This window comes from Diuraphis noxia, unplaced genomic scaffold (genome assembly GCF_037042655.1).
Source record: "Diuraphis noxia isolate RWA-SAM2 unplaced genomic scaffold, SU_Dnox_SAM2 contig0003, whole genome shotgun sequence".
Classification (NCBI taxonomy): domain Eukaryota; kingdom Metazoa; phylum Arthropoda; class Insecta; order Hemiptera; family Aphididae; genus Diuraphis; species Diuraphis noxia.
Window position 1 is genome coordinate 30,557,111 of NW_028301713.1, and position 26,265 is coordinate 30,583,375.

A 26,265-nucleotide genomic window follows, 5' to 3' on the forward strand; every position below is an offset into this window, starting at 1 on the left:
AATTTTGTTCTCATTTTTTTAAACGTTATCACCCGTTCGTATGTAAACACTTAACTAAAAGTAAAAGAGATAAGGACAACGATTAATGACGGTTGTTATATTTCAAATTTTCAGTATTAAATTTAAATTATTATTTATTATATTTTGTTGTATAATATTAGGTACTTCATAATTGGCGATTCGTCAAGTCTGAGAATTTACAATATTACTCTATGTCAATAATTAATGATTAACTTACTGTGAGCTGAGATTTCTAGTCCAAAAGACGTTGAGTTAATATATCGTTTTCAATTTGTCAATAATTAATTATTATAAATACACGATCTGTTGAAATCTCTTTACCTATGTATATTGATATCACGATTGTTTGTTTAATATGTTTTCATATCTACCAATCTTATAAAATCAAATTATTTGAATAGTTAACGAGTTACCAATTTATAATTAATATACCTTTATTATAGGTACGAGTATTATACTTTTTAAAACTTGACTATGGATGATTTTTTGCAACTAGTTACTTCGGATTTTGAACTTATAGCGATTAGCACTGGGTTTCGATTTAATCAATACATTGGATCTGTGGATTGGGAATATTTGGGTAAATCATACTTTTATTACTGCATATAGTATCATACTATTGTTTCAAATTTTTTTCTGTGGATTGACTTGTGTAGAAGAATTCAATGTTAATGATGTGGTTGAAAAAGCTGATGTAAAGAGTCTGTCAATGCTTGTAGCCAGTGTTCTTAGTTATAATATTGAGAAAATGAGTGCATCTAAGAAAATATTCCGTCTTTCACAATTGATCATAGATTTTTTATTGCATTATAAAAAGCATTCAATTTTTAAGTTCAATGACAAAGTATGTATAGTATATTGTCTCAATTTTAAGAGTATTTACAATAATAACTATTAAGAGAACGCCACAAGTGTTGTCTCCGTCTTATAAAGTTTTTTGCCAAGTTTGCTAAGTTTTGCCATTAATAAGACGTAGACAACACATGCAAGTGTAGCATCCTCTCATTTTAATACTTATTTATTTAGGTAGATTCAATGGCACTTTGTGAGTTGTGTGGAAAGATGTTTATAGATGTGTCTTATTTAAAATATCATTGTTTCCGTCGACATAAGCTTAACTCTTGCACTTTTACAAGTTTGCCCGAAAATGAGCATTTTGATAGTTTAAAATCAGAAATCTTTCAACTTCAAACTCAATTAAAAGAAATTACTTCAAGTTTTGAGGATAAATTAAAAGTAAAGTATATTTTAAAATTCTATTACCTACCTATTCCTTTTATAAATTAATATAAAGTATTTTTTTTATTATTTTAGAATTCTAAAATGTACATGGATGAACATGATATAGATAACTGTAATTCTGTTCATAAAAATAAATTATTATATCACGTAAGTTAATTGTGAAATTCGTTAAATTGGAGAATTTTAGTGAATAATTTTAAATTTAAATTACATTTTTTAGTTAATTTCTCAACCAGGTGATAACCCTATGCAGATACAAGAAATGTATTGGAAACAAAAATATGAAAGCTTAGAAGAAAATTATAATACTCTTAAAAATGAATATGAAAAAAATCAAAATTCTTCTAAATCTGAAACTAGTAATTATACTTTTTTTTTTAATTCTTATTTTATTTCATTAGTTTCTATGGATACCAATTAGAGTTACTTGGTAATTAGAGTTTTTTAATTTCAAATAAAGCTGTATCTTTGTCAGTGGTGGATTCTAAGATTCACTAAGGTGGTGCACAAACAACTTTATAAGTTGCTTAATATGTAGACTGGTAAAAAAAATTGTTATACATACTGCTGAGCACATTGCACTACCCAAAATAATGTACTTATATTTAATTATTAAAAGCTTTTTAAGTTCAAATTATTTATTATTAACATATTATTTTATTATTATTTATATATTAATGACAATAATTAACTTGGATATAACAGTACTGTGCTCCACTGTGGTGGTAGCAGTTAATATAATGGTGGTGGCTTCAGGAATTTACGTGTTGCAGCAAACCTCAATAATATGTTCAAAAGACTATGTCTTATTTGCAATATTTTGATGCATGTAGATATTTATATCTGGTGAGCACAAATTTTTATTCTTATGTTTGTAATTATTTAAACTTTAAAAAATATACTCATCTATCATCAATATGAAAAACTGCTAAACACTTTTTCTTTTTTAATAAAAAAATGTATACCTATATTACAGACAATGTGCATAATATCTAGTCATAGTTTGCTAAAGAAATTTAATATTTTTTTACTTTTGGGTAGTTCATGTGATCATGTACACTAACACAAACTGCCACTGATCTTAGTACAGAATATGTTATGTTAGCATAGCCACATTTGACCACAGGATCAAAAGAATGTTTTTGTGTCTTGAAAATAATGCCACTGGGATGTAGCCTATTATGTAGAATATTATGCTATAATACATTATACATTATAAAAAGTTCAAAAAATTGAATATTAAATGACTTTAATTTTTAAAATTACAACCTATAAGTTAGTTTTAACTTTTTTTTTTGAAAATACAAAACACGGTTGACTGCTTGTTATTCTTGCCATTATTTCATAATTTAATTATCTTTAAAATTATTGTTTAACAATTTTGGTTTTATTTTGAAAATTTTATTAAACCACATTCAAAGAAAGTTTTTTCAAAATTGTTTATTGAATGTGAGATTGTTATTATTGCTTTTAAATCTACTAAATTAATCAAGTTACAGGTATCCTTTTTAATAATAATCATATGTAGAAGGAGACATCTGCCTCTACTGCAAGATTTTCCTCTCATCTTCTGTCAAAGTATTTATTTTTAAAAAATATTTTTATTATGTAATCAAAATATTAAAATATTAATTTACTTTTATTATTTTTTTTTGATATTGGTTATAATTTTAAATAATAGTTATACTAAATAATACTAGTACAAATTAACATGTATATTATTATTAGGTACTATTTAATTTATAATAATATAGTTGTAGAAATTATCCGAGTGTTTACACTTATATTTAAAAAAAACCAATTATAAAATCGACGAAAACAGCGATAACGTTCAACACCTCGACGCCGGTCGATAATATATACGATTTTAGTATATTTCGATCTGTCAACCAACATAATATTTCATTTGGTTGTTAGAGTTTGAAACATTAGTAAAAACTAAAATTACATTAAATTTGATTATAAATATATTTAACACCCCCCCCCCCCCTAGAAAAATTGTATCTACGCCCCTGCACTTATTATAATAATGATATATTATCCAATTATTACATCAAAAATGTTAATGTTTCAGTTTTACATCATAAATATCAACAGTGTAATTTTTACAAATCTGAAAAATGCTCAAAATATGTACAGACAAATCTTTTAACTGAAAATTCAACGCCTGTGTGCTCTCCAGAACGACTTCCTCGGACAATTTATTCAACTCCGATGAATGAATTTAAAGGAACCTGTAGTATGGATATTTCAGACATTGATGAATCAAATCCAGATTTTTATATACGTAATGCTGATATAAGTTCAGATAGAGATTTTTATGAGTTAAAGAAATTAAGACTTGAAGCGCGTATGAATATGAATGATAATGTTTGTGAAAATTGGTCTGAGCCTTTATTGTCTTCTAACTATGTAGACAGTTTAAAAATTGTATTAATACTTGGTCAGGATCGAGTGAATGATTTATTTAAAAATACCTCTTTATTGGATTTAATAAAATTTGACATCAAGGAATTAGTTAACAAAAGGTTAGAAGAATATTATAGGTTTATGGACGAGAGTATAGAACAGGATAATTGTTTACATGAAATGGTATTAATAATTATCATTACATAATAAAATATTTTTTAATTATTACTTTTGTTTTAATTGTAAGTGTGAAAATCAAGAATCTTCTGAAGTTACCATTAGTGAAGATAGTAAGAAAGATCAATATAGTTCTACTGAAATTGATTGTAATAAGACTTCAGTTAAAAAAAATAAGACAGTCATGTCAAAATTAAAAAAGAAAGCATTGCGACTAAGCAATATATTTTCTCCGAGTAATGTATTTACTATTTATACAAATACTTTTTATAATATTAAAATATAAATTGGTATTAACTATATATATTATGTATGATGTAATATTAATTTGTTTAGATTCAAAAAATAGACAACTTGAAGAACAGCCATCTACTGAACAAGAGCTTGCGATTTCACAATCAAATTAACTACTTAATAATGATACATTATTATCAATGTAAAAATCATGAATTAATAATTTATTTTGAAAAAAGTTGATTTTGATATGTATTTATAATTTTCTAAAAAATAAAACATTACGTTTTTTATTGTATTAAGTATTAGGCAACTTTTTCAAAAGTTTTTAATCTTTTAGATAATTGAATTGGTTACATTCAATCACAATCTTTAATTTCTCAGTTGATATGTGTGATTAAATAATAACATAGTGTAGAAAATGCATAATACTGAAATTTTATTCTATAGTGTTTTCATAATGAAAATATTAAGGTCTTTTTTTAAAATTTTATTTTATTAAAAAGAGCACTGTCAATACTACAAAAATTGATGGCATTTGGTGTCTTCTTAAGAGTAAATTTTATGTCTAGCTAGACTGCTCACTAGTGTGTTTAGTGTTTACTTTAAACTATGAAGTTTTGAGTAGTTTTGTTCTGATAGAAAGGGAAATTAAGGAGAATATGTAGGTAGAGCTCACATGCTCAGTTAATGAGCTATTTAGGTAGATAGGTACTAGTGCTGAGCATTATTTTGACCAATCCGGATTACGGATTACAATTAATTAATCCAAATTTCGGATCAATCTGTTTTTATCCGGATTCACAGATCCAATCCGCACTAGGTACATTTTGTGGAAGATAAATTTATTTTAATCGATTGAATTAGTAAAGTAGGTACTAAGCACATAGCATTAATAAAACCTATTTTTTACAAATCATGCGTTAGGCAACATATTTTGTAATTAGGCCATAATAACATTTTCAAGATTCTTAAAAATTTATATATATTATATATGTTTATAATTTGGCAAGTTATTGTAAAAACAACAAATCGCTGTGAGTTTATGAAAAATTAATAGTAGTCTGCCACTTATAAATCAAATGTTTTAATAACTATGAATTATTTCAGTTTAATTAGCTTAAAGTCTATATTGTTCAATCGATTTTATACAACATGTATAAAGAATTAAAGAATGATATCTTTTAGTACCTACTTTTTATCTACCTATGCAAGTTGATTAATTATACTAATTTTTTAATTTTAAAAGAAAATATACGATCTGTATACAGTACATAAAATAAGAATACCTAAGTGATGAGTAAGCATTTTTAACTTGAAACCACAAAACGGAAGAAGCCATCCAGTAAAAGCACCACCTAATACCTAATTGTTTTTGTTTTATTTAATTTTTTAATTCTACTACAAATAGCGTTTAATACAAAATATCATTTTGAAGTTCTTATAGAAATAATGTACCTACTCATACAAATTATATAATATTATGTACCTATTTTAATATTTTATTACAAATTGTGAACTTGTGCACCTATAGGTTAGGTTAATAGGGTATAATGTATTTAAATATACTAAAATAATATATTTAAAATAAAATATAAATTAAATTAATTTAACAATATAATGATAAATAAAATAAAATGCATCAAGTTTATAATATTTTATTGGTTAAAAAATATTTGTGGTAATATTGTCTGTTATATTTTATGTATCAAATTATATTATAATAATAGATTCTTTATACTTTTTTTCATACATATTATAACCAAATATTTAAAAAAAAAATACATAAATCAAACACTGTAGATACATAATATAACAACAGTATTGTGACTGACAATATATAGCAACAATATTGTGAGAATATTTAGCTGCAATGTTGTGCAAATATACAGCTATAATGTGAGAATATACAGCTACAATATTGTGTAAATATATAGCTATAATGTTGTGAATATATATATACAATATTGTGGAAATGTTTTATGTCCTGCCAAAAAATATTTTTAAAATATTTTAAAACATTCTCACAATCAAAATAAAATATTTTAATGTTCGCAAAAAATATTTACACAATATTTTGAAAATATAATTTTGCTGTGTGGAGTTTGTAATACTCTGTTTGTGCAGTACCTATGTCGCATGTCAACTGGTTTTAGTGTTTAGAAATTAAATTATTAAATTTTATTTATTTGACTTATTTACATTTTCTTTGCGTTACAGTAGTTAGGAGAAGGATAGGTTATAATATGTGGCCACCCTAAGGAGTAAGGATCAGTTTATTTTTAAAAAATTTTGACTTTGGTCAAAATAATATGATGGCATTAAAAAACTATGATCTAGGTCTCAGATTTCCAGGATCTAATTTAGTCGATTAAGTCAATTCAAACATATTATATCGTTTGAGAGTGACAAAATAATGTATTTATCTACATGGTGATTTTTTAAGTATGCTCAATGCTCATCCTATTCGTATAGTTAAATTATGCATTTATTAAAGTTCAGTTTTTTGGGATTTTTAAATAGGTACACTTGAAAACCATCTTTCGAATTTTTGAATTTTTTTCTACCACTTAAGAATGATCCTATGATAATACAAATTTAACTTTTTCAAATAGGAACCTTCCTTCTTTACTGAAAATTATTTAGCGGATATTTTTTGTTGAGAATTTTAATGTATCTAAATTTAATTTCAAGCTTGTAGTTTTTGAATTATGTTACTGTGTTTTAAGTATAATAATATTATGTCTTTGGTAGGTATAATGGGTTAAGAATGGTAGATAGGGGGCATAGCTGATTTGAACAAGTTAGCAATTAGTATTGATTTATTATTATAAATAACTGAAGTACAATAAATACTATATCTAACATTACATATGGTTTTTATTTTTTATAACACCGTTTCAAAGGATAATTATCCTTAGTATAAATATTTTATCAACTCATAAACTGCACTCTAGAATTTTAATTTCGATAGGTAGGTTCATCAAAATGATTCAATAAATAATTTTCAGTAAAAAAAGGGGTTCTAATTTGAAAAATAGAAGTTTATATCGCCACAGAATATTCCTTAAGTAGTACAAACAAATCAGAAATTCAAAAATATGGAGTTAAAGTCTACTTAAAAATTAGATTATTCTAAAAATAAGAATTCAAATAAATGTACTTTTAAAGGGAAAAATGGTGGTGAGCATTTAAAAAAAACTATCCTGCGTGTATATGTTTTTTATTGTCCTATATAATAATATATACAGAGACCATAGTGATTCCTTATTTATTTTTTTTTTATTGCACATTTTACATTTTGTAGGTAGGTATCTGTTGTGATATGTAAATCATCTGTCTTAAAAGAAAAACGTTTTTAAACATAAGTACTTAAATACAATAACTCAAAAAAGATGTTAATTTATTAAAAAATAAAACTAGTCTAATTTTAAATAGATACCTATGCGAATCGTTGATTATGAATTTCATAAATTTTACCCTTCGATGAATAGTGAAAGTAGCACTAAAAATAATAAATAACTAATTTTTTTAAATTCCATTTATGAAGTTGTTGATTTACATTTTACAGTGGTTTTCTCATAAAGTTTTAAATTAGAAACAAACAACAACTGATGTTCATTTATTTACAAGTTATAACGTTCATTCATATTTCCAACAATTATTTTATTCTTGTACGAATATTTATTATATTATATTTATTCAATATTCATAGTGCATACTACCTCTTATGGTTAGCACTTAGCACACCAGCTGCCAGGTAGGTATATAAAATGTTAAATGTACGATAAGTACCTACATTGTTTGGCTGATGTCCGAATATGTTAAGTTATATTTGTTTATTGTATAATATGTATGATGTATCATATATTATTAATGCTATAGGTATTTTTAATTATAAAATCATCATTATCTAAGTATATATTTCTTGATGTAGGTACTTATATAAAAAAAAAAATGAAAATTGTAAGTTACGAATAGCTTTTACAGATAGGCAAATCAAATTTGGGTTAAATTCAACTAGGTGCCTATCTGATACTAAAAATCTGCATTTTAATTTTCACACTCTATTTTTTGAAAGATTACGAATATTGTAAGCAATAATGAGCATGGGCGTGTCCAGGCCTCCATGGCTTGGGAGGCCATTTATAAAATTTAAATTTTTTACCTACTACAACGATCTGTATTTTATAATCTATATTTGTGACTTTTTATTTTTGTATGGAAATTATATAGCACTACTAACCATATAGAAATCCGTGTTTCAACCACGGTAGATTATACATCAAGAGGCCAAGAATCAAGTCACTGGGGAGGCCGGTGCCCACCCTGCCTCCCCCCGTAGACACGCCTATGATAATGAGTATATTATTATAGTAGATATTTATTAAACGGTAAAAACTTAATATAGTTGGTATTGTTGGTAATCAAGCTAATTATCGAGTTGATAGGTAGATTCTAAACTTTGATTTGGTTATTGGTTCCCTACTTAGTAAGAGTGCGGTTTGAGAAATGAAAATTGCAAATACTTACAGAATATTTTATTTCGGTAACTATAAAATTACAAATTGGTTTACGGCCTTACAGGGCCATACGATATGGTACCTAAATATCTGTGTATCGTAATACATTTAGTGAATATACACAGTCGTAGGTATTCTGATTAAGTACACTGTTTTCCAAATACTCAGTGGTGTATTGGTGGATGGGAAACCGGTATATGGTATGCATTATGTATACACAGTACTCATCCACCAATATAACACTTATTGTTTGCAAATTGATTTTGAGTGAGACACTGAGACAGTGGTAGATCTCGAACACCTAATTCTAGTCATAACTTATTAGTTATTGGACATTGATGTGAAAATGTCGTCCTACTCGTCCTCTATTAATATTATAACATTATGCTACTGAACCATTTTCTATGATAACAAACTAGTTGTATATTATATAATTATCAGTAAATTATTATATATTATATATTATATTGTGTAGGTACCTATGTCCTAATATATATGTATATATATACTAATCTTCAGTAATCATTAACAGTGATTACGGACTGAATGCGATATATCAAGAAGAAACCTAGGCAATACGTGATCGAATCTTGGAATGTTTATTTTTATGATTGGAACTACAACTGTAAGAACCACTCTTTTCCGGGTGCAAGAATATGATAATAACTAGGTAGATAAAATACAACAATTGTTATAAATTAAAATTCCTATTGTTTATTGTAATAAATATCAATAACTAATTTGTTTGACGTTACACACAACTATATATTATATTATTATCTATATAATGGCTATAATAAACTAATACCAAGATAATTTATTATACTATGTAAAAAAAACAGCTGTTTTGTCTCTAAAATCTAGTGAAAACGAATTCCATTTACAGATTAGGGCTCATTTAATCCGTGAACCGGATTCGTTTTTAATAAGCTTTACATAATCAAACGAAATATTGTTCTACATTGGTAAATATTGTCGCAATGATTCTAATAATTATAAATATCACATTGTTTTATTATACCTTATGTCTTATATATATGTAATGACTTATAATATACACGAAACATAAGATTTAAGAATAATTAAACATTTTAAAGTACAGTTTTGATGTTACCCTGTTCAAAAACACATAATATTATCATAAATAATATTTATTTAAACAAATAAATTTTTAAGTCATCATTAAAAGGCCTATAAAAATCTAAGCTAAACCGAATGTGTATTACATTAAGTACATTTTTAGGTATTTATTGATTAATGTATATAAGCCAATAAATTATATAGTATTTTTTTTAGATTTTTATATAATATATTATTTACAATATTCTTATGATCATGTAAGTTTATTATAAGTATAATACAGTATAAATAAATAAGTAAAATTTATTTTAAGAATATAATATGCCGTATATTATGCTCTCACGAGGTTTAATTGGGTTTTCAAAGTTTGAGGTGTTCATCGGTTGACGGAAGTTTAAAAATATTATCATTATTTACTATCTATATGTACTAAAACTGTGATTTAAGAATATTTCGATCTTTGCAGCGTAATGGTAATTATATATCATATCGCGTTTACATAATATAGGAACCGTTATTCCGTTATACATATTATTGGCATATAGAGGGTGATGTCAGCTGAAGACGGGCGCGTGAAATGAAAAACCACGAACGACGTACATAGTAACCGGAAACAATCGTTTTTAGGAACAGAAACGTCGCGGGAGGATCGCCCGTGTGTGATACGCGGCCTATGATATATGGAAGTCGCCTTTCATCAGCCTGGTGAGCGTCTTCTTGAACTGATGGTTGGCCAGAGCGTAGCAGAACGGGTTTATCGGGCTGTTGGCGTAGCACAAGAAGTACGCGAACAGGAACAGTCTCTCGTTCGTGCACGGTGGGTTGGAGCAGAAGCCCTCGATGAGCGCCAGTATGTGGTACGGGGTCCAGCAGGCCACAAACGCGCCCAGTATGAACGATATGGTGCGGAACGCCTTTCGGGCCCTGTTTTCCGACTTAGACTTTTGGCGGCCGGACACCTTGGGTCGTTTCACCTTTAGACGCTTGCCGATGGTCCGGACGAAGTCACCGCGAGAACTGCCCTCACGCTTGTCCCCACTGTCTCCGCCACCGCCCCCGCCACCACCACCGCCGCTCTTGGTCGTATCGGACGACGATTTTTCACCGGTCCCGGTGGCGGCCGCGTCACAGTCGTCACCGTCATCGTCGCCGTCGTCGTCGTCATCGCCATTACCTGTAGCACCACGGCCACGCTCGGTCACCACCACGGTCGTGGTATTCGTGACCGACGCGGAACCACGATGGCGGCCGTCTACCACGACGGCCGTGTTGACCTTGGTGACGGCGGGGCCATGCGACTGGCTCATCTGCTGAGCAGCAGCCGCCCGGATGAGCGCGGCCTGTAACAGCGAAGACGAGGCCGCGGCACCGTGGGCCGGAGAACACTGGGCCGAAGACATCGTCTCGTTTATTGAACTGGTGCTGTTGGTCGGACTCTCGAACGTCGGCGACCCAATGACGATGGAACTGTCGTCCATGAAGTGTAGTTCACTTGTGTCCATACCAACGAGCGCGTCCACCCGGCTGTCTGGTGGCGAAGGCGTGCCGGGTGGCGTCTGGCGTCGCGCTTCCGTCTGCCGTCCACAATTGACGACGGCCACATTTGAAAACGACCGGACGATCTTACTACCGTTGTTGTTGTTATTACCGGACGTGTTGGTATACGGTATGAGGTTGTCGGACGGCGACAGGTGTATGCCGCTGTTGGACCGCTGCACGAGCGCCGACTGGACGATCAGTTCGGCCACAGATTTTTTGCGCGGCCAGTTGATCTGCTGTTGCTTCTCGCCTGTCGTGCTCTCCTCGTCCGACTCAAATGCCGGACTGCTCGATCGTTCCTTGTCCACCACCACCACGGCCGTAGCGTTGCGATCGTTCGGGCTTGTGTTCCGGCAGGCCGCCGCCTCCGCTGCGTTCTCATCGAAACCGGACGATGTATTACTGTCGGCCGCCATCTGTCGTTGTTGGTTTTGATTCTGTTGCTGTTGTTGATGCTGCTGTTGCTGGTTCTGTTGTTGTTGTTGTTGTTGTTGTTGTTGCTGCTGCTGCGGCTTGTCGTGCACGAGTAGAGTGCTCTGAGTCTTTGACATGCCGATGCCGGCCGCGTGACCGGCCATACCGGATACGGTGCCAGCACTCAGCGCCACCATCGACTGCATCTTGCGCTGTTTCGCCTCACTTTTCTTTTGCATCTCGTACGCCACCTTGTAGATGCCACCGTACAGCACGAACAGCACGATGAGTGTAGTCCAGAAGTAGCCGATGATCAGGGCCGTGTTGAACACGGGATCCTTGAGGAACTGCACTGCGCATTGGCCCGGCAACAGGTCCCTGTAGCCGACAAAGTGTTCCCATCCGAATATGCTGGTGAAGAACAACAGCGCCGGGATGATCCACGTGAGCACGACCATCCACATAACCTTGTCTTTGGTCCGCCAGCCCCGGTACCGAGCGGCGATCTTCACCGAACAGAACCGGTCGACCGTGATCAACAGTACTGTGTACTGCGACACCAGGCACACGGTGTAGTCGACGGACAGCCACAGGTCGCACAACAACGGTCCCAGGTCCCAGTACCCCTGCAGTATGTACACGCAGTAGAATGGCATCGACACCGTACCTGTTAACGGAAAAAAGACAAATAAAACAAAGGTTCGTCCGTAGATAATTATTTTGGTCATTTTGTTCATTTGATTTAATTATTTAAAAACTAACTATTCTAGATAAAATCACCAAACATTGTCATATCAACAATAATAACTCCTACGAAGAAGAACGTAACTTAATTTTTTTCTTCATTTTTTGGTTTATCCGGCTTACTGTTAGCTAGCATTTCTTTCATTATATTCCCGACCATAGACGTAACTAGCTCTTTACGTTAGGACGTTAGGAGGGGGGGGTATGAAGTCCTAAAAAAATTGTATAGCAAAATGAGGTGGTACCTAGTTGTAAGTTTTCTTTATTTTTATATTTATTGCCTTTTTAATAAGAAATTATAACCATAAAATTAATTTCGAAAACTCAAACAATTCGTTCAAATCTTTAGTAATAAAGAATAGTACTCGGATTGTTGGTTAGATCAATTCCGAACCCTCGTTCTTTTATTTCAGTACCATCAACTCTGACTACTGTCTAATATTCGTTAATCGTTATAAAATAATAATAGGTATGTACAGCACAAAGTATTTCTCCGGGATTTTTATAGCTTTATAAAAACAATATCTATGTTATCGACGGTATCGTGCATCTAGTATTATCATGTCTAGAGCCTAAAAATAATCTCTACACGAGTCCATTCAATCTTCGACCATATAAGCTAATAGACGTGCCTTATCATATTATGCTTGTATAGGCACAATTATGTAGCCATCATGTTTAATGATATGACGTCACGTTTGGGCAAAACAATTTCGAGTTATTATTAATTTGTTTATTTTAATTGGTGTTCACTCGACACTCGTTCACAGGCTCACAGTGTTTGCCGTTTGGAACACATTTTTTACTGTCGTATTTTATGTCTCGAGTCTGTCCCTTGTCAGTTGTCGTCGATAATTATTTTTCACATTCTAGCTTTCATAGTTTCAAACTGCTTTCTTTGAAACTTGAAAGTATTGTGTTTTGAAATGTTTGATAAATGATCATGGTTTTATTATAATGATAGTTAAAGTATGAATGTTGAAAAGCTTAGTTTTTGGTTGCATTATTTTACTTTTGACATTCATATGATATACCAAATGGCAAATACACCTCACTAGGACTAGGTATAAGGTAACTATTGTCTACTAAAATGGTAAAATACAATAACGGTTTGATTAAATATTGTATTCTTACTATTAATTGAATAATATATTTATATATTGTGTAATCAAGAAATTATATTCTAATAAATAATATTAAGTAGAGTTGTGGATCATTTACGTTAAAAAATACATATCTAACAATTATTTTATTGGATTTCATCATTGATTTAATTATAATATACAAATATAAGTACCTACCATAGGTGCAACTAGATCTCTAAAACGATTATGGGTGCTAAAACTGTGAATACATCACAGGGCCGTGGGGGGCAAAGCCCCCCCCACACCCTACCCATAGACCAACTTTAATCGATACATCAAAACTTTAAAAAATATATTAAGACTTTTTACAAAAATAAAAAAATGAACAACATTTCTACTACTACAATATCAGAAACATATTGAAACATTTTAATTTCATAATCCTGTTAAATAAATAATAATTTATAGATTTGAAATCAGCATAAATTTTCCGGGTTTCATGCAATATTTATTCAAAATAGTTTCGGTGTTTATCTGATTGAATAAATCTTTTTCAATATTCAACAAAGATAAATAACAAATTATATTATACGACCAAACAGTTATACATTTTTTCAGTAAATCTTATCATTTAAAAACATAAAATTCATAATATTAAGTATATAATAATAATTATATATAAAAAACAAGAGGTGCTAAATTTTAACTTGGGGATGCTAAAAACCTTTTTGCACCCCCCTAGGTGCGCCACTGGTACCTACAGTAAATAAATTTATTACATACCTACATGTATTTAAAATGTTTAAGACATTTATTGAATTATTATGTTATTTGTTAGCTTAAAAAAAGGTAGGCAATATAATTATTAATTTTATACTAAAAAAAGTAACTTATTTTTAACTAAGTTAAGTTACTTTTATTTTCTAATTAGCTTGTAACTTTTGCAAGTTAAAAAAAATAGAGGTAACTTTTAACTTTAAACTTAACTTACTTTTTTCTATATTAACTTGTCTTAACGAGTTAAAAAAATAGTTAACTTGCCCAGTCTTGCTATTTTATGATTTCAAGTGTATATTAGGCTTACAATGAGGTAACAATATACTAGTTCTAAATATATCATTTTGGTAAATTAAATTTAATAATTATATTTTAATTGATAAATAACTCGTAAAATAGTAGAAAAACCGAGATACACAGATAGATAGATAAATAGTAAGGGCCGCGCCACACTAGAGCGGTTTTGACGCGCGAGCACCGCGAGCACCGAGTTACGTCTATTTTTAAATGAAAACTTTCAGTTAGATTAATTTTTGGTCACGTTTTTTTTTTTGTTTTTCATTAAGAATAAAGACATTAGTTGAGTTACCTACGTTAAAACTTTAAATAGTTTTCCTGAAAAAAATAAATATCAAAATTGAGCTCCCTAAATATTTTATATTTGTAGGAAGTGTTGGGTTCTAAACTTGTCTTATTTTTAAGAGTCAATAAATATTATTGTGACGTCTAATAAAGTATTGCAGTACCTATTATACGCGCTAGAATAATAATATATTTTGAAAGCAAGTGTTTGACGGCGTATTATTTAGGTATAAAAATATTTCAATATCAGCGTACTGCTTTGTATTTTCTCTTTTAGATGACGTGTTGAATGTCAATATCTCTGATAGAAATCTTATAAGTTACCGACCGATCAAAAATTATTTAACCTTGAATAAAAATTCAAGATTTTTTAAATTTGTCAGGACATTCTTCATAGATATACGGCGTCGGCGTCTAACCCATATTTTTTTGGAAATTCTTTGCAGGTTATACAAGAATATGTTGTTTCTTCTGTTACAATTTTTGTATAGCAATAAAACAATTAAAACACACCATGACAAACGTTAGATACAATGTATTAGGTATATAATTATGGTAACTACTACCTACATAATCTCTTTAATAATATTTGTTTCAAATTTATAGACTTGTAGACTGTAGTTCAAAAAAATTTATAAATGTTAGACGTCGAAGTATCAAAGTGTGAATAAAGCAGTTTATAATATACCTTAATAATTTCATGGGTAATAACTAATAAAGCACGAAATTGTAGGTAATCTAATCTTTATTACTGTCGTTACTCATAAAACACATTTCCGAAGCGTGTATAATCTATTTAAATATTAACGAAAATAATATTGATGTTAAAAACAATAACGGTATGCTCAGGAGTCAGGATTGGATTTAAATATTTTTCATGTCGATATTTACTTGAATTATTATAGGTACTTAGGAAATATAGGAAGTAGGTAAGAAAAACAAAAATCTCGGTGGGGTTGGTGAGGAACGAAATAAGAAAGCAAATAGCAATATTGACAAATTGTTTAATTGTATTAAATATAAAGGATCAATTATTCTGATGGTGTGGGTATATAGAAAGTTTGTGTTCGACTATTTTCGTCCTTTGCACTATTCAATTATACATCTACCGAATGGTACTCTCCGCACACCATCCGTTGCAGTGAAAATATTCATAACATTCTCTGTATAGCTCGCAAAATATTAGTTGTTAGGTTTTATGATAATATATTGAAATTTATATTTTTCAATTTATATTGTTACTTTAGGTACTTATTTGTTAGGGGGTTTCATCGATTCCACCAGACCTTTTTATACTTGGGGATAAGGTTTATCGATTCCGCCAGCATAGATTCTGCCAGTGCAGGTAGTCTAAAAACAACCTACCGAGTTTATTTATTTAACTATGTATATTGTATTATTTTATATATATATATTAATTCACATTGCATTAGTTTTGCATCATCATATTATAAACAATATATTTGACTAAATTAATTTATATTAAAATTAATTATTTGATTATTTTTTTAAGCATTTGCTAGGCTGAAGTAAAACTTGGAAGGTGGCGGAATCGATAGGTTGTTTTTAGACTAACTGAACTGGCGGAGTCGAATGTAAAAGAGACTATAATAATTATCATATATATTTATATGCTGGACGGAAAATAAATAATTATTGCATAAAAATTAAAAAGTGAATTGAAATTATAATAAATTCTGAAGCAAATGTATGTTACAATTGTGAAATCTGACCGAAAACGTATGAAACTTTTTTAATATTTACAAAAAATAATCAACATAGTTTTTTCTACATAACATATTGAATACTTTTGATATTAAATCTATATTATATAATAAATATGATGATTATTGATAATTGTTATGCTTGGATAATTGTAATTCTAAAATTAAACTAAGCTTAAGGATAACTATAATATGCACAAAACAATTAATAACATAATATATTACCAACTATATTTCTCTACACCCAATTAATTTTTTTAACCACTAAAAATAAAATAGCGCTTGGTAAGGTTTTTTTTTCATTATAATCTCAATTAGATCCTTATTTTTTTTACATTTCCTTTTATTTATGAGCAATATTATACTTCACCAAGGTTGTACATAATACATCACATTTATATTTTAGTGCATGTGATAACAATCATATTTTATTCTAGTGGTATAAAATATCATATTATATTTTTAGTCCGCAGGTCAAAGTGAAAAAAAAAGTTTAGACAGAAACGAAAACGAAGAAAATTTTAACGTATTTATTTCGGAAGTCCCAAAGGAAAAAAAACACTTAGGCTGTGGACTGTGATAAACATTTTATATATTGGTAATATCGTGTGCCGATCCTATAATGCTTTGACACGCGTCGTTTGTAATTTTATCCGAGCCCTCGATGAGTAGGCATAAGAGATTTGGAGGTATAGCAATATGTGAGTCGAGCAGAAGCGGTTTGAGTATACTGTTTTTGGTGCACTGCACCGCCAATGTTAGGGGAGTGGGTGGTCTTGGTTGAGCATGTGCTGACCGCAATGTTTAATTTTAATGCTTAATAAATGAAAAAAGTATTAAAGTACCTAATCAATGACGTATGAATATATGATAAATGATAATCGTGGCTGAAACTGTTGAAAGCGTCGAGTTAAGAATATAAAGGCCTTATAATTATAAACTATAAACTTATTAAAAATATTTATTTGTAATTTCTATTATGATGGTGGTGGGAGGGGGGGAGTGTCTATATATTGTCTTGCACCACTAAGTATAATACATTCAAACCGCCTCTGGAGTCGAGTAAACGATTTTGAACAATATTTTGACACACGAAATAGAAATAACAGTAATTACTAATTACATATACATATAACGATCCATTGCAACTGAAAACGATTGGACACATTGACATTTATTTTCTTTTTTCAAAAATATTAGTTTTTACTGTTAACATTAAGCATGGTTATCATAAATTAACATATGTAAAGTGTGTATCAGATATCGTTTTATGCAGTGTTTTTTAATGGGTTCTAAAAAAAATGCGAGATTAGTTCAAAATATAACAACAGCATATTACCTTTTCTCGAAAAACACTTTTTTTTGTGTGTAAATTAATTCATTGCTGTTAAAACTTAAAACATGTCATCCAATTACTTTTTTGGTTCAATCCAACAAAAATGTATTACTTCAATTTTGTTTTTTTTCTATATCAATGCCAATGGTCACGAATCACACGTTTTAATTCCTAATAAATTATCAACTTATCGTAACTTTATAAGATTCAGTAAATTAATTAATGATTTTAATTCAAATAACAGGAATAAATATAGATACTTTACGATGGCTTATAACTTTTAAATTTTATTGAAGTGTTTAATTCGATTTTTTATATTAATTTCAAAAACATTATGAAAGTTTATCATAAGAAAATGATTATGTTTATCTACTCCATACATTTATTGTTTTGTGTCAGTAAAGTAGGTATATATATATCAATTATTTTATTTGAAAATAAATAGTTTGACCGTCAGTGAATTAAAATCCTATATTATTTGACCAGTGGAGAAAATATTTTTGGGAAAACAAATACTGTTATAAGCATAATGAAAAATGAGTCTGTTGAAAGTAAAGTAATGTGTGTTTTACTTCATGTATGTGTGTTCTATATTGTTATCACGTTGAACGGTTTTCGCTAATTGCCAATAGAACAAATAAAATATATTAGTGATCAAAGATAAGTCCTATTTCAAATAAATATTATTGTTAAATAAATTGTTAGATAATATTACCGTAATTGACCTATTGAAACTGTGTAATAATCACAACTATATCCTCGGATTTTCGGCCCCTTCCCGTGTTTTTAATTTTTACATTTTCATACCTTGAATGCGGGATTGGTAAATTGAGTCCCAAATGACCCTAACTCGGTAAATTGAATCCCGGGGAAAAATAGGTAGTAGGTAAATTGAATCCCGGAAGTAGTAAGTAATATGAGTCCCAGGGAAAAACGATTTATATGCATTTAAAATTTATAAATACGCAAAATTTTTATCTGTGATTTGTGGACATTCATTGACTGCATGTATATGATTTTGAAAATAGCAACATGCATTTTTATTAATTATATAATTATTTTTTTCCCCAACGATAAAATAACGATATACTCTTAACAATACCAAAGCACTCACAGTCAATAAAAGTCGATAACTTTGTAACATCGTACCTTCGATAAGGAACAAAACCTAAGGGAGCAAATTACCAAATACACCAGTCATGTTATTACTCGATTTGAGTTTATTAAATCAATATCAATGAAGTTTTTACCAAGTACATAATATTCATAGGTATATATATTATAATATAATAATAATAATAATAATAATTTTTAACGATAATAATTTTTTTTTTTTTGATTAATTTGTAAATAAATGGAGTGTATAATAATATGATGTAATGTATAATAATAATGACATTTATTATTTATTTTTTAAATTAGTTTATATTTTCAATCAATATAAATCTAAATATTATATCCTTATATAAATAGCTTAATATAAGTAAAAATATTTACTTACTACCAATTTTTTTCCGGGACTCAACTAACCTACTACCTGTTTTTCCAGGGACTCAATTTACCTAGCCCCCCTGAATGCATCCACAATGTAATCGACAAATTGTATTCAATTGCCGTATTGCGTCCTCGGTCCACAGCTAAATATAGTATAGTAATCTAACGTATACGTATTTACACTAATAAACTACCTATTCTGTTAAAAAGTTTTAAATATAACACTAATACTATATAAAGGTAAATAAGTAAGTCTTACATATTTAGCAAGGTGGTACAGTGGGGAAGCAGCATTTTGCTTCAATTTCGGTATTAACTAAGCATGCATTTTACTAATTTATGGTTAATAAGCGAAAGTGTACTAAGACAGTTAACTGATAAGTGAAGTAGTTCTATCATGGATAATCAAAACTTTAAATTTTTTAAAAATTTCATTGACGGATATAAAATATTAAACATAAACGAATTTAATATTAAATGTGTAGATTGGAATTTGTTAAAATAATGGCATTTAAATTTTAAACACTAGACTATAATCTATAAATTAGGACATTCACCTATCAAATATCAATAATAGGCTTTAAAAATGGGTGTGAGACGTGAGTAAAAAAAAAAAAAAAAAATGAATAATAATTACCAGATACTTTTGGGCTGTAATAGCTAGTTCACCTCCTTTTAGTATGCCTTAGGGAACTCTAAATTAATTGAGATGCACTCAGCCTACGTCAAAAATATGACCTTTTTTATTGGGACACCCTCGGCGGTGATACCTACCTCATTCTAGATGCATTCTCGGGACATTAAATAAAAACGATTTAAGGTTATATTTGGAAAACACATTTCGAAGGGTATCGTCATCCTAAGATAGTTTGAGAATCATTAGTGTACGTGGTGATTGTTTCTTGGTGACTATTTTAGCTTCTGAACTGACACCGGTAAGGAGTGAGAGTGGTGCTTATATCATTTGACTATTTGTTTTCACATTTTTCAGATCTCACGCTCACCCTACCGATCAACATATCCGTGGCGGCCAGCGATGCGATGAAGTAGTTGCTTGGCTGCCGGATGGTCCGATCCACGATAAACGACACTAGCACCAGTATGTTACCGGTGATGGTTAGCACCATGCACACGCCTATGACCAGGACGATGATGACTTTCTGCCAAGACTCAAACGGCGATAGCACCGGCGTAAAGTCCGACACCGCTGTGGTCCAGTTGGTGCCCGATACCGATCCCGGAGCGCCGCCGGTGGTGCCGTTGGCCGCTGCGACCGAACCGTTGACGACAGTTTGATCCATCTGCGAACTGAAATATCGCATAAATACCATAGTTATTTAAGTGCAATTTAATTATATTACCTATATAGGTGAAAATATATGTTTTTTAGAACATGACAACTAATCATAACACTTAGCGCTTAAATTTATATATGTTTTTTGTATGAATAATATTGAATATGTATGTATAAGTTTTAATATAGGGACTGAGTATCATATTAAAAATGACTACTTCTAGTACCTCTGTGAAGTATAGAATTATATATTTTGAATTCCATTAACGAACAACAAAAATAAAAGTAAAAAATAATGCAAGAGTGAAATCGGTAAATCTATATAATTTTATAAAAAAAATATGAATTTGTATTTGACCACACGAATGTATATTTTAAAATTTGGTCGTAAAATTATAATACGACAAGAGCAATAATGTGTTGAAGTTATGATTGGCGAAACGATGACTAGATAGACTCGATCCAGGAAATAGCTCAGTTTTATGCAGGACTTTGAAGATATTATTATAGCTGACAGTGAATGACTCGCGTAATGTCGAAAACGTTAAAAGTTATTGAAGTATATTATTTTAACGTTTTAGGTTTACCATTTCCAGTTACTTCAAATTTCTGAGACGGGCAATTTACAGGACTAATTTTTGCGAATATATTAAGAGTTGAATTATTAATTTATATTAGGTATTCAAATGGTTATGAAGTTTTGTTGTATAAGTGGGTAGTATTTATGCTTTGTAGGTGGGACGACAAATATGGTAAGACAGTCACACCGTATAATTATTAATTCTATGTATATAAGTTGTGCACCGGTCCGTGAGTTTAACGGAGTTTTCTAAATTATACTAAAACGCGTATTTTATTATTATTAGATGATATTGTTCCAAGAGTCCGTGATGAGAAACTTTTGCGGTATACCACCTCGTGAATAGCCGCGATGTTTCGTTTACCATGACCACCCCTCAAAGTTTTCTGTCGTTTTCATTATATTTTATGAATAATAATAATAACTTCGTTATAAATATATATATATATATATATATATTATATTGTATATATGTTAAAGGAATAATTAATAATTATTATATTCGAGGAAATTCACTATTTACGTAGATAATTGGTTTACAGTATTTCAAATCTATGTAGCATTCAAAATAACATTTTTAATAATATTAATTATTTTTTACAAGTAGGCACACCTAACGCCTTGTATTATTTTTATCATTATTTTTCTTCGGTGGTGTAAATTATATAATACCAATGATTATTCAATTTACAAGTCCTAAATACCCACTTTACATAACGTATTGATATCCATGTTTTAAATACCGAACGGCTATTATTGAGCAATTTCATAGGCGTGCGCACAGGGGGGGCCGGGTGGGCCGCGGCCCCCTCTGCGGCCTCTGGCTTTTTCTTTAATAAATGCATAGATATGTATATTATACTAGACAGCGAAATTTTTAGATTTTACAAAAAAAAAGTGAAGCCAGTTTTAATCTAATAGTATAAATAAAATATAAATGTGATTAAGTTATTATTTTATTAATTAATCAATTATCATCACACAAGAATCTTTAGTTCGGACCTTTTTAAGGGGCCCCCCCTGCGGTCAAAGTCTGCGCACGCCTATGAGCAATTTATTTTACCAAGTAGAACATTGTGAAACGATTAGTACTAATAAATGTGAAGATATATAATTATTATGGGTAATTATATATTATAGTAAGTATAAAACATTTGAAATATTGCCTTACCTAAAATCGTATTCAATCGCATTCAGCTTCAGTAATATATTAAAATTATAGACATAACATCATTTCACTAGTCCTTGTATGTTCTTATTTTTTCTTTGTACACTTGATAGTATGACAGTTTACATTAGAAGAGTGAAAATCGTTGATGTCTGCATTTTACATCCTTGATGGCTACGTGCGAGATATCCTGTAAACCGTTATAAGCATTTAAATATGTTTGCTTGTGAAAGAATATTAGTATGTTTAACTTTAACCCTATTAGTCCCGACTTTTTTTTTTGGAAAAAAATTTTTTTTTCATTATTTCCTTTTTATTTACCGTGTTTATGCGCGATCCTGTGAATTTCAAAATTTTGGCACACTTATTTTTGGAGAATTCGCAAAGTACATTATAATGTACATTGGGACTCAACGGTATAAAAATAAATTCCTTTAATCGAACGCTACACATTTATGTTTTTATTATTTTGAGATCTAAAAATTTAATTTCCTTCACAATATTTGTGATATAATGTGTACTCGTATAAATAAATCATTTTATCATCTAATCCAATATTTTAAAAACAGATATCTATATTGTAATACTAGCTATTAATAATAACTAATAATATATAAATGTTTTATTTAATGCATATTTATTATTTATAGATACCTCATCAATTGTCATGGTTATTAGTTTGAATATCCATATTATTGATTACGTGAAAATGTGACCTTATACTAAAAAAACGATTTCTATTCATTGTATTCACAATTATATCTATTCGCGTATTATTTTCCCAATACATGCGAATATGCGGGAATTTCAATACACCCATCATTAAATGAATAGCTACGAATTCTTTCATTTCTCTTGTAAGTTTAAAATTATTTGTATTTTTTTGAACAGCGTATAAATTTGTAAAAAATGACATATTTTCAAAATCAGAATCATCGAAATATTTAGAAAAATAATATAATGGACTTTGTATTTCATCGGGACAGTCAGATTGTTCTATTTCATTTAAATGTATTTTAGGGGGTGTAAAAGGTTTTTGTACCCATTTCATGTTTTTTTTTTCGATGGTAAACCAACCTGGGACATGAACTTCCGGGAAGTCATTTACATTCTCAATATCATTGTAGTCACGCAATTCAAAGGTTTCGTTTTCATCAAAATTTTCTAAAAGTTCATCAATCTCTCCAACACTATCGGTATCACTTTCAAAATCGCTTAATTCAGAGATATTCTCATCTAATAAATCAATTATATCTGTGTGAGTAAGCTTACTCATTTAAAAAAAAAATATGTTAAAATTATTACAATAAAGTTGAATAAAAATAAAATTACCCACGTGACGACGGAAAATAACAACGAATTGAACGCCAAACTACTAATAGCAATAATAGCATTATGATTATGACGTTCACGTCGCCCGTTAGTCCGTCGCGCGGTCGTGTTGAGCCGACGAGTCCCAATGTGAATTGTAAAATTGTAATGCACATAAATAGTACCTTCTATAAACACCGTGATTTTGTACGTATAATAACGAAACCGGCGGCAAAACATCAACAAATATGTCAAGAATTGATAAAAAAATGCACAACATTTTAAATTATCACATACATTCAGCAGGGAAAAAACCTTAGATCATGTACTATGGATGGAGCCATGGCCTATCTTGCCTGTGTAAACAATTTGAAGCACATATATCTAAGGAAAAAACCATATCAAAAAATAATCAGGTTATGATTATCATATTGTTGCCCTTTTGCAGTTGAATTTAATAATGTTGGTAAAACTTATGTAAGATATTATATTTTATTCTGATTCTACGCATGATAACGAATTCATAGACATCACAATAACCTTAGATCATATAGGTACACAACTTACTGGATAGAGCTAGTCTCGCGTAGTCCGGGTTTGAAGCCAGAAGCAGACCTGTTCGGGCCCGGTGTAATTATTGCGCATGCGTCAGAAATGAAATAGATAGCGCGGGACGAGGTAGGAACTAGTAATGTGTGATTACTGATTAGGTACTGGCACAGATATAGATAATAAACTATTTAAATAACAACTTGAAGGAACAAGATGCATAATATAAAATATATATTATAATTTAAAATAATATATTAATATAACATGGTTCTCTTGTGTTATTATTGTTCAGCTGCCCTTTTTAAAGATGGCAGACTACCGGCTCGGTGGCTTCAAATTTCCCCATTACCGATAACAACAGTTAGCAATCTAGTTTATTATCTATATATCTGTGGGTACTGGTCTTAGATCATATGGGCCAACCACTAGCCCTCTGATGTCTGTAAAAAGTAAATAGTAGGGAGGCAAAGACCTAGCTACACGGTAGCAATGATGGCCCTCTGGCCGAAACGTCGCACTCTGGACGCTTGGTTATTGAAAACCGGGGATGAGTACTACGGGAACGACGTCTGGGCCCAAGTGCCGAGTAAAACCGGTGCCGACGTCTGGGATCGGATTCGTAGTGGCAGTCATTTATATGACGAAAATGGTTGTTGATCGCATGCTGATCAGGCAAAAATTAACGGTGAGTATTCTCCCGGGAATCTAGCCACTCTGCCGGTGGGGGGAGTATATCACCTGGCGGTTGCTTAAACCATATTAAGTAGCGGGTTGGATAGTGCCGCGGCCTCACCAGTGGTTGATGATGAGAAATGACAAAATCTCGAGGTTAAACTGGTAGCGAGTGAAAAACTTCTTCCGCTCGAGGGGCGTAACAACTCCACGGACGGTGGAAGCGACACAGGCTCCTCCAGGTCTGTCTCACTTAGCGATGCCTATCGGACCACAAGGGAAGATAGGTGCCTCCGTCTGAAAGGGGACGAGCTTACGCTCACGTACCTTTCTTACGGAGTGTAGGACCTAGTCCAAACTGGAATTTCATGGTCTTAGATCATATACTATGGATGGAGCCATTTCCCGATATATTGAAGCACATATAAGCGACGAGTCTCTGACATGGATGTATGATGTGCGCATGCGTGAAGCAAACCGTCGCATATTATTTAATTGCTGACCGCTGATTGATATTTAGATAAAAATCTAAATATGCGACGGGTTTCTTCGCGCATGCGTATATCAATCATCAATGTCCGAGACTTGTCACTTATATGTGCTTCAAATTGAGTACACGGTCAAAGTGGGCAAGGCAGTGGTCAATATGGTTTAAAATAAAAATGAATGCTACACGCAGGACAGTAAATATGAAAACTATGTATTTTGTTAACCAGTGTCCAAGAAAAGTATAATTCAACAAAGATGTAAAACGGGCCATATTTTTTTCCGATTCCCTATAGGGGGCGCACGTAATGTGGCCTACTGAGGCCTTAAGTATTTTATTAGTCGAACAATTCAATTACAAGGAGCTTCAGTCAGGGCTACATAAAAAGGTCAGCGCACATCAAACCATTGGCATAACAATGAGAAAAGCGACCACCCTGGTGCCAATACACATACACACACACACATGGTAAACCATCAGTGGAGGATTGGCACAAAGAATCCAACGGACCTCAGCGATATTTATGAATTTTGTATTCAGCCCCCTGGCCCCGATCACAACATAAAAATCTTAGCCCTAAAATAATATAGGGATAATATTGAGGTTTTCACTCAAACGCACCAGCCCGATGTGCTTAATATAATAATATCCGGGTGTCAAAATCTTGGCGGCCCAGAGGGTAAACTATACTCTCTGTGTATCGCCTACAATAAGAACCCTGCACGTTGAATAATAACAACGACGACGACAACAGTAATAAATCATATATTATAGTATTCTGGTCCTGACGGTCTTTCGTCGCCGGATATTATGTTCATAC

At 31.0% G+C, this 26,265-nt stretch overlaps 2 protein-coding genes across 8 annotated transcripts in view; one reads left to right on the top strand and one right to left on the bottom strand.

The window, feature by feature from the left end:
- Positions 1 to 97: 97 nt before the first annotated feature.
- On the top strand, positions 98 to 4,381 carry LOC107164475 (uncharacterized). 3 transcript variants are annotated; one of them, XM_089224125.1, is made up of 9 exons: positions 98 to 272; positions 465 to 601; positions 678 to 865; positions 1,048 to 1,257; positions 1,336 to 1,410; positions 1,484 to 1,622; positions 3,338 to 3,855; positions 3,920 to 4,090; positions 4,186 to 4,381. In XM_089224125.1, exons 2-9 carry the CDS (start codon positions 496 to 498, stop codon positions 4,324 to 4,326), a joined length of 1,548 nt encoding a protein of 515 aa, XP_089080251.1. In that variant the 5' UTR covers positions 98 to 272; positions 465 to 495; the 3' UTR covers positions 4,327 to 4,381. The 3 variants fall into 3 exon arrangements, with proteins under 3 accessions (XP_089080251.1, XP_089080250.1, XP_089080252.1); XM_089224124.1 differs by having other exon boundaries at positions 98 to 601; XM_089224126.1 differs by having other exon boundaries at positions 98 to 601; positions 3,920 to 4,085.
- Positions 4,382 to 9,294: 4,913 nt separating this feature from the next.
- mAChR-B (muscarinic acetylcholine receptor) overlaps positions 9,295 to 26,265 on the bottom strand; it is a 103,018-nt gene continuing 86,047 nt past the window's right edge. For 4 of the 5 annotated variants that reach the window (XM_089222771.1, XM_089222768.1, XM_089222769.1 and 1 more), the window contains 3 exons: positions 22,427 to 22,613; positions 20,391 to 20,689; positions 9,295 to 12,306 (listed from right to left, as the gene is read on the bottom strand). In XM_089222771.1, the coding sequence (XP_089078897.1) occupies positions 10,358 to 12,306; positions 20,391 to 20,682 (2,241 nt within the window). In that variant the 5' untranslated portion in view covers positions 20,683 to 20,689; positions 22,427 to 22,613 and the 3' untranslated portion in view covers positions 9,295 to 10,357. Of the gene's footprint in view, positions 12,307 to 20,390; positions 20,690 to 22,426; positions 22,614 to 23,500; positions 23,660 to 23,755; positions 26,235 to 26,265 lie in introns of those variants that run through there. The other variant, XM_089222772.1, reaches the window with a different exon arrangement.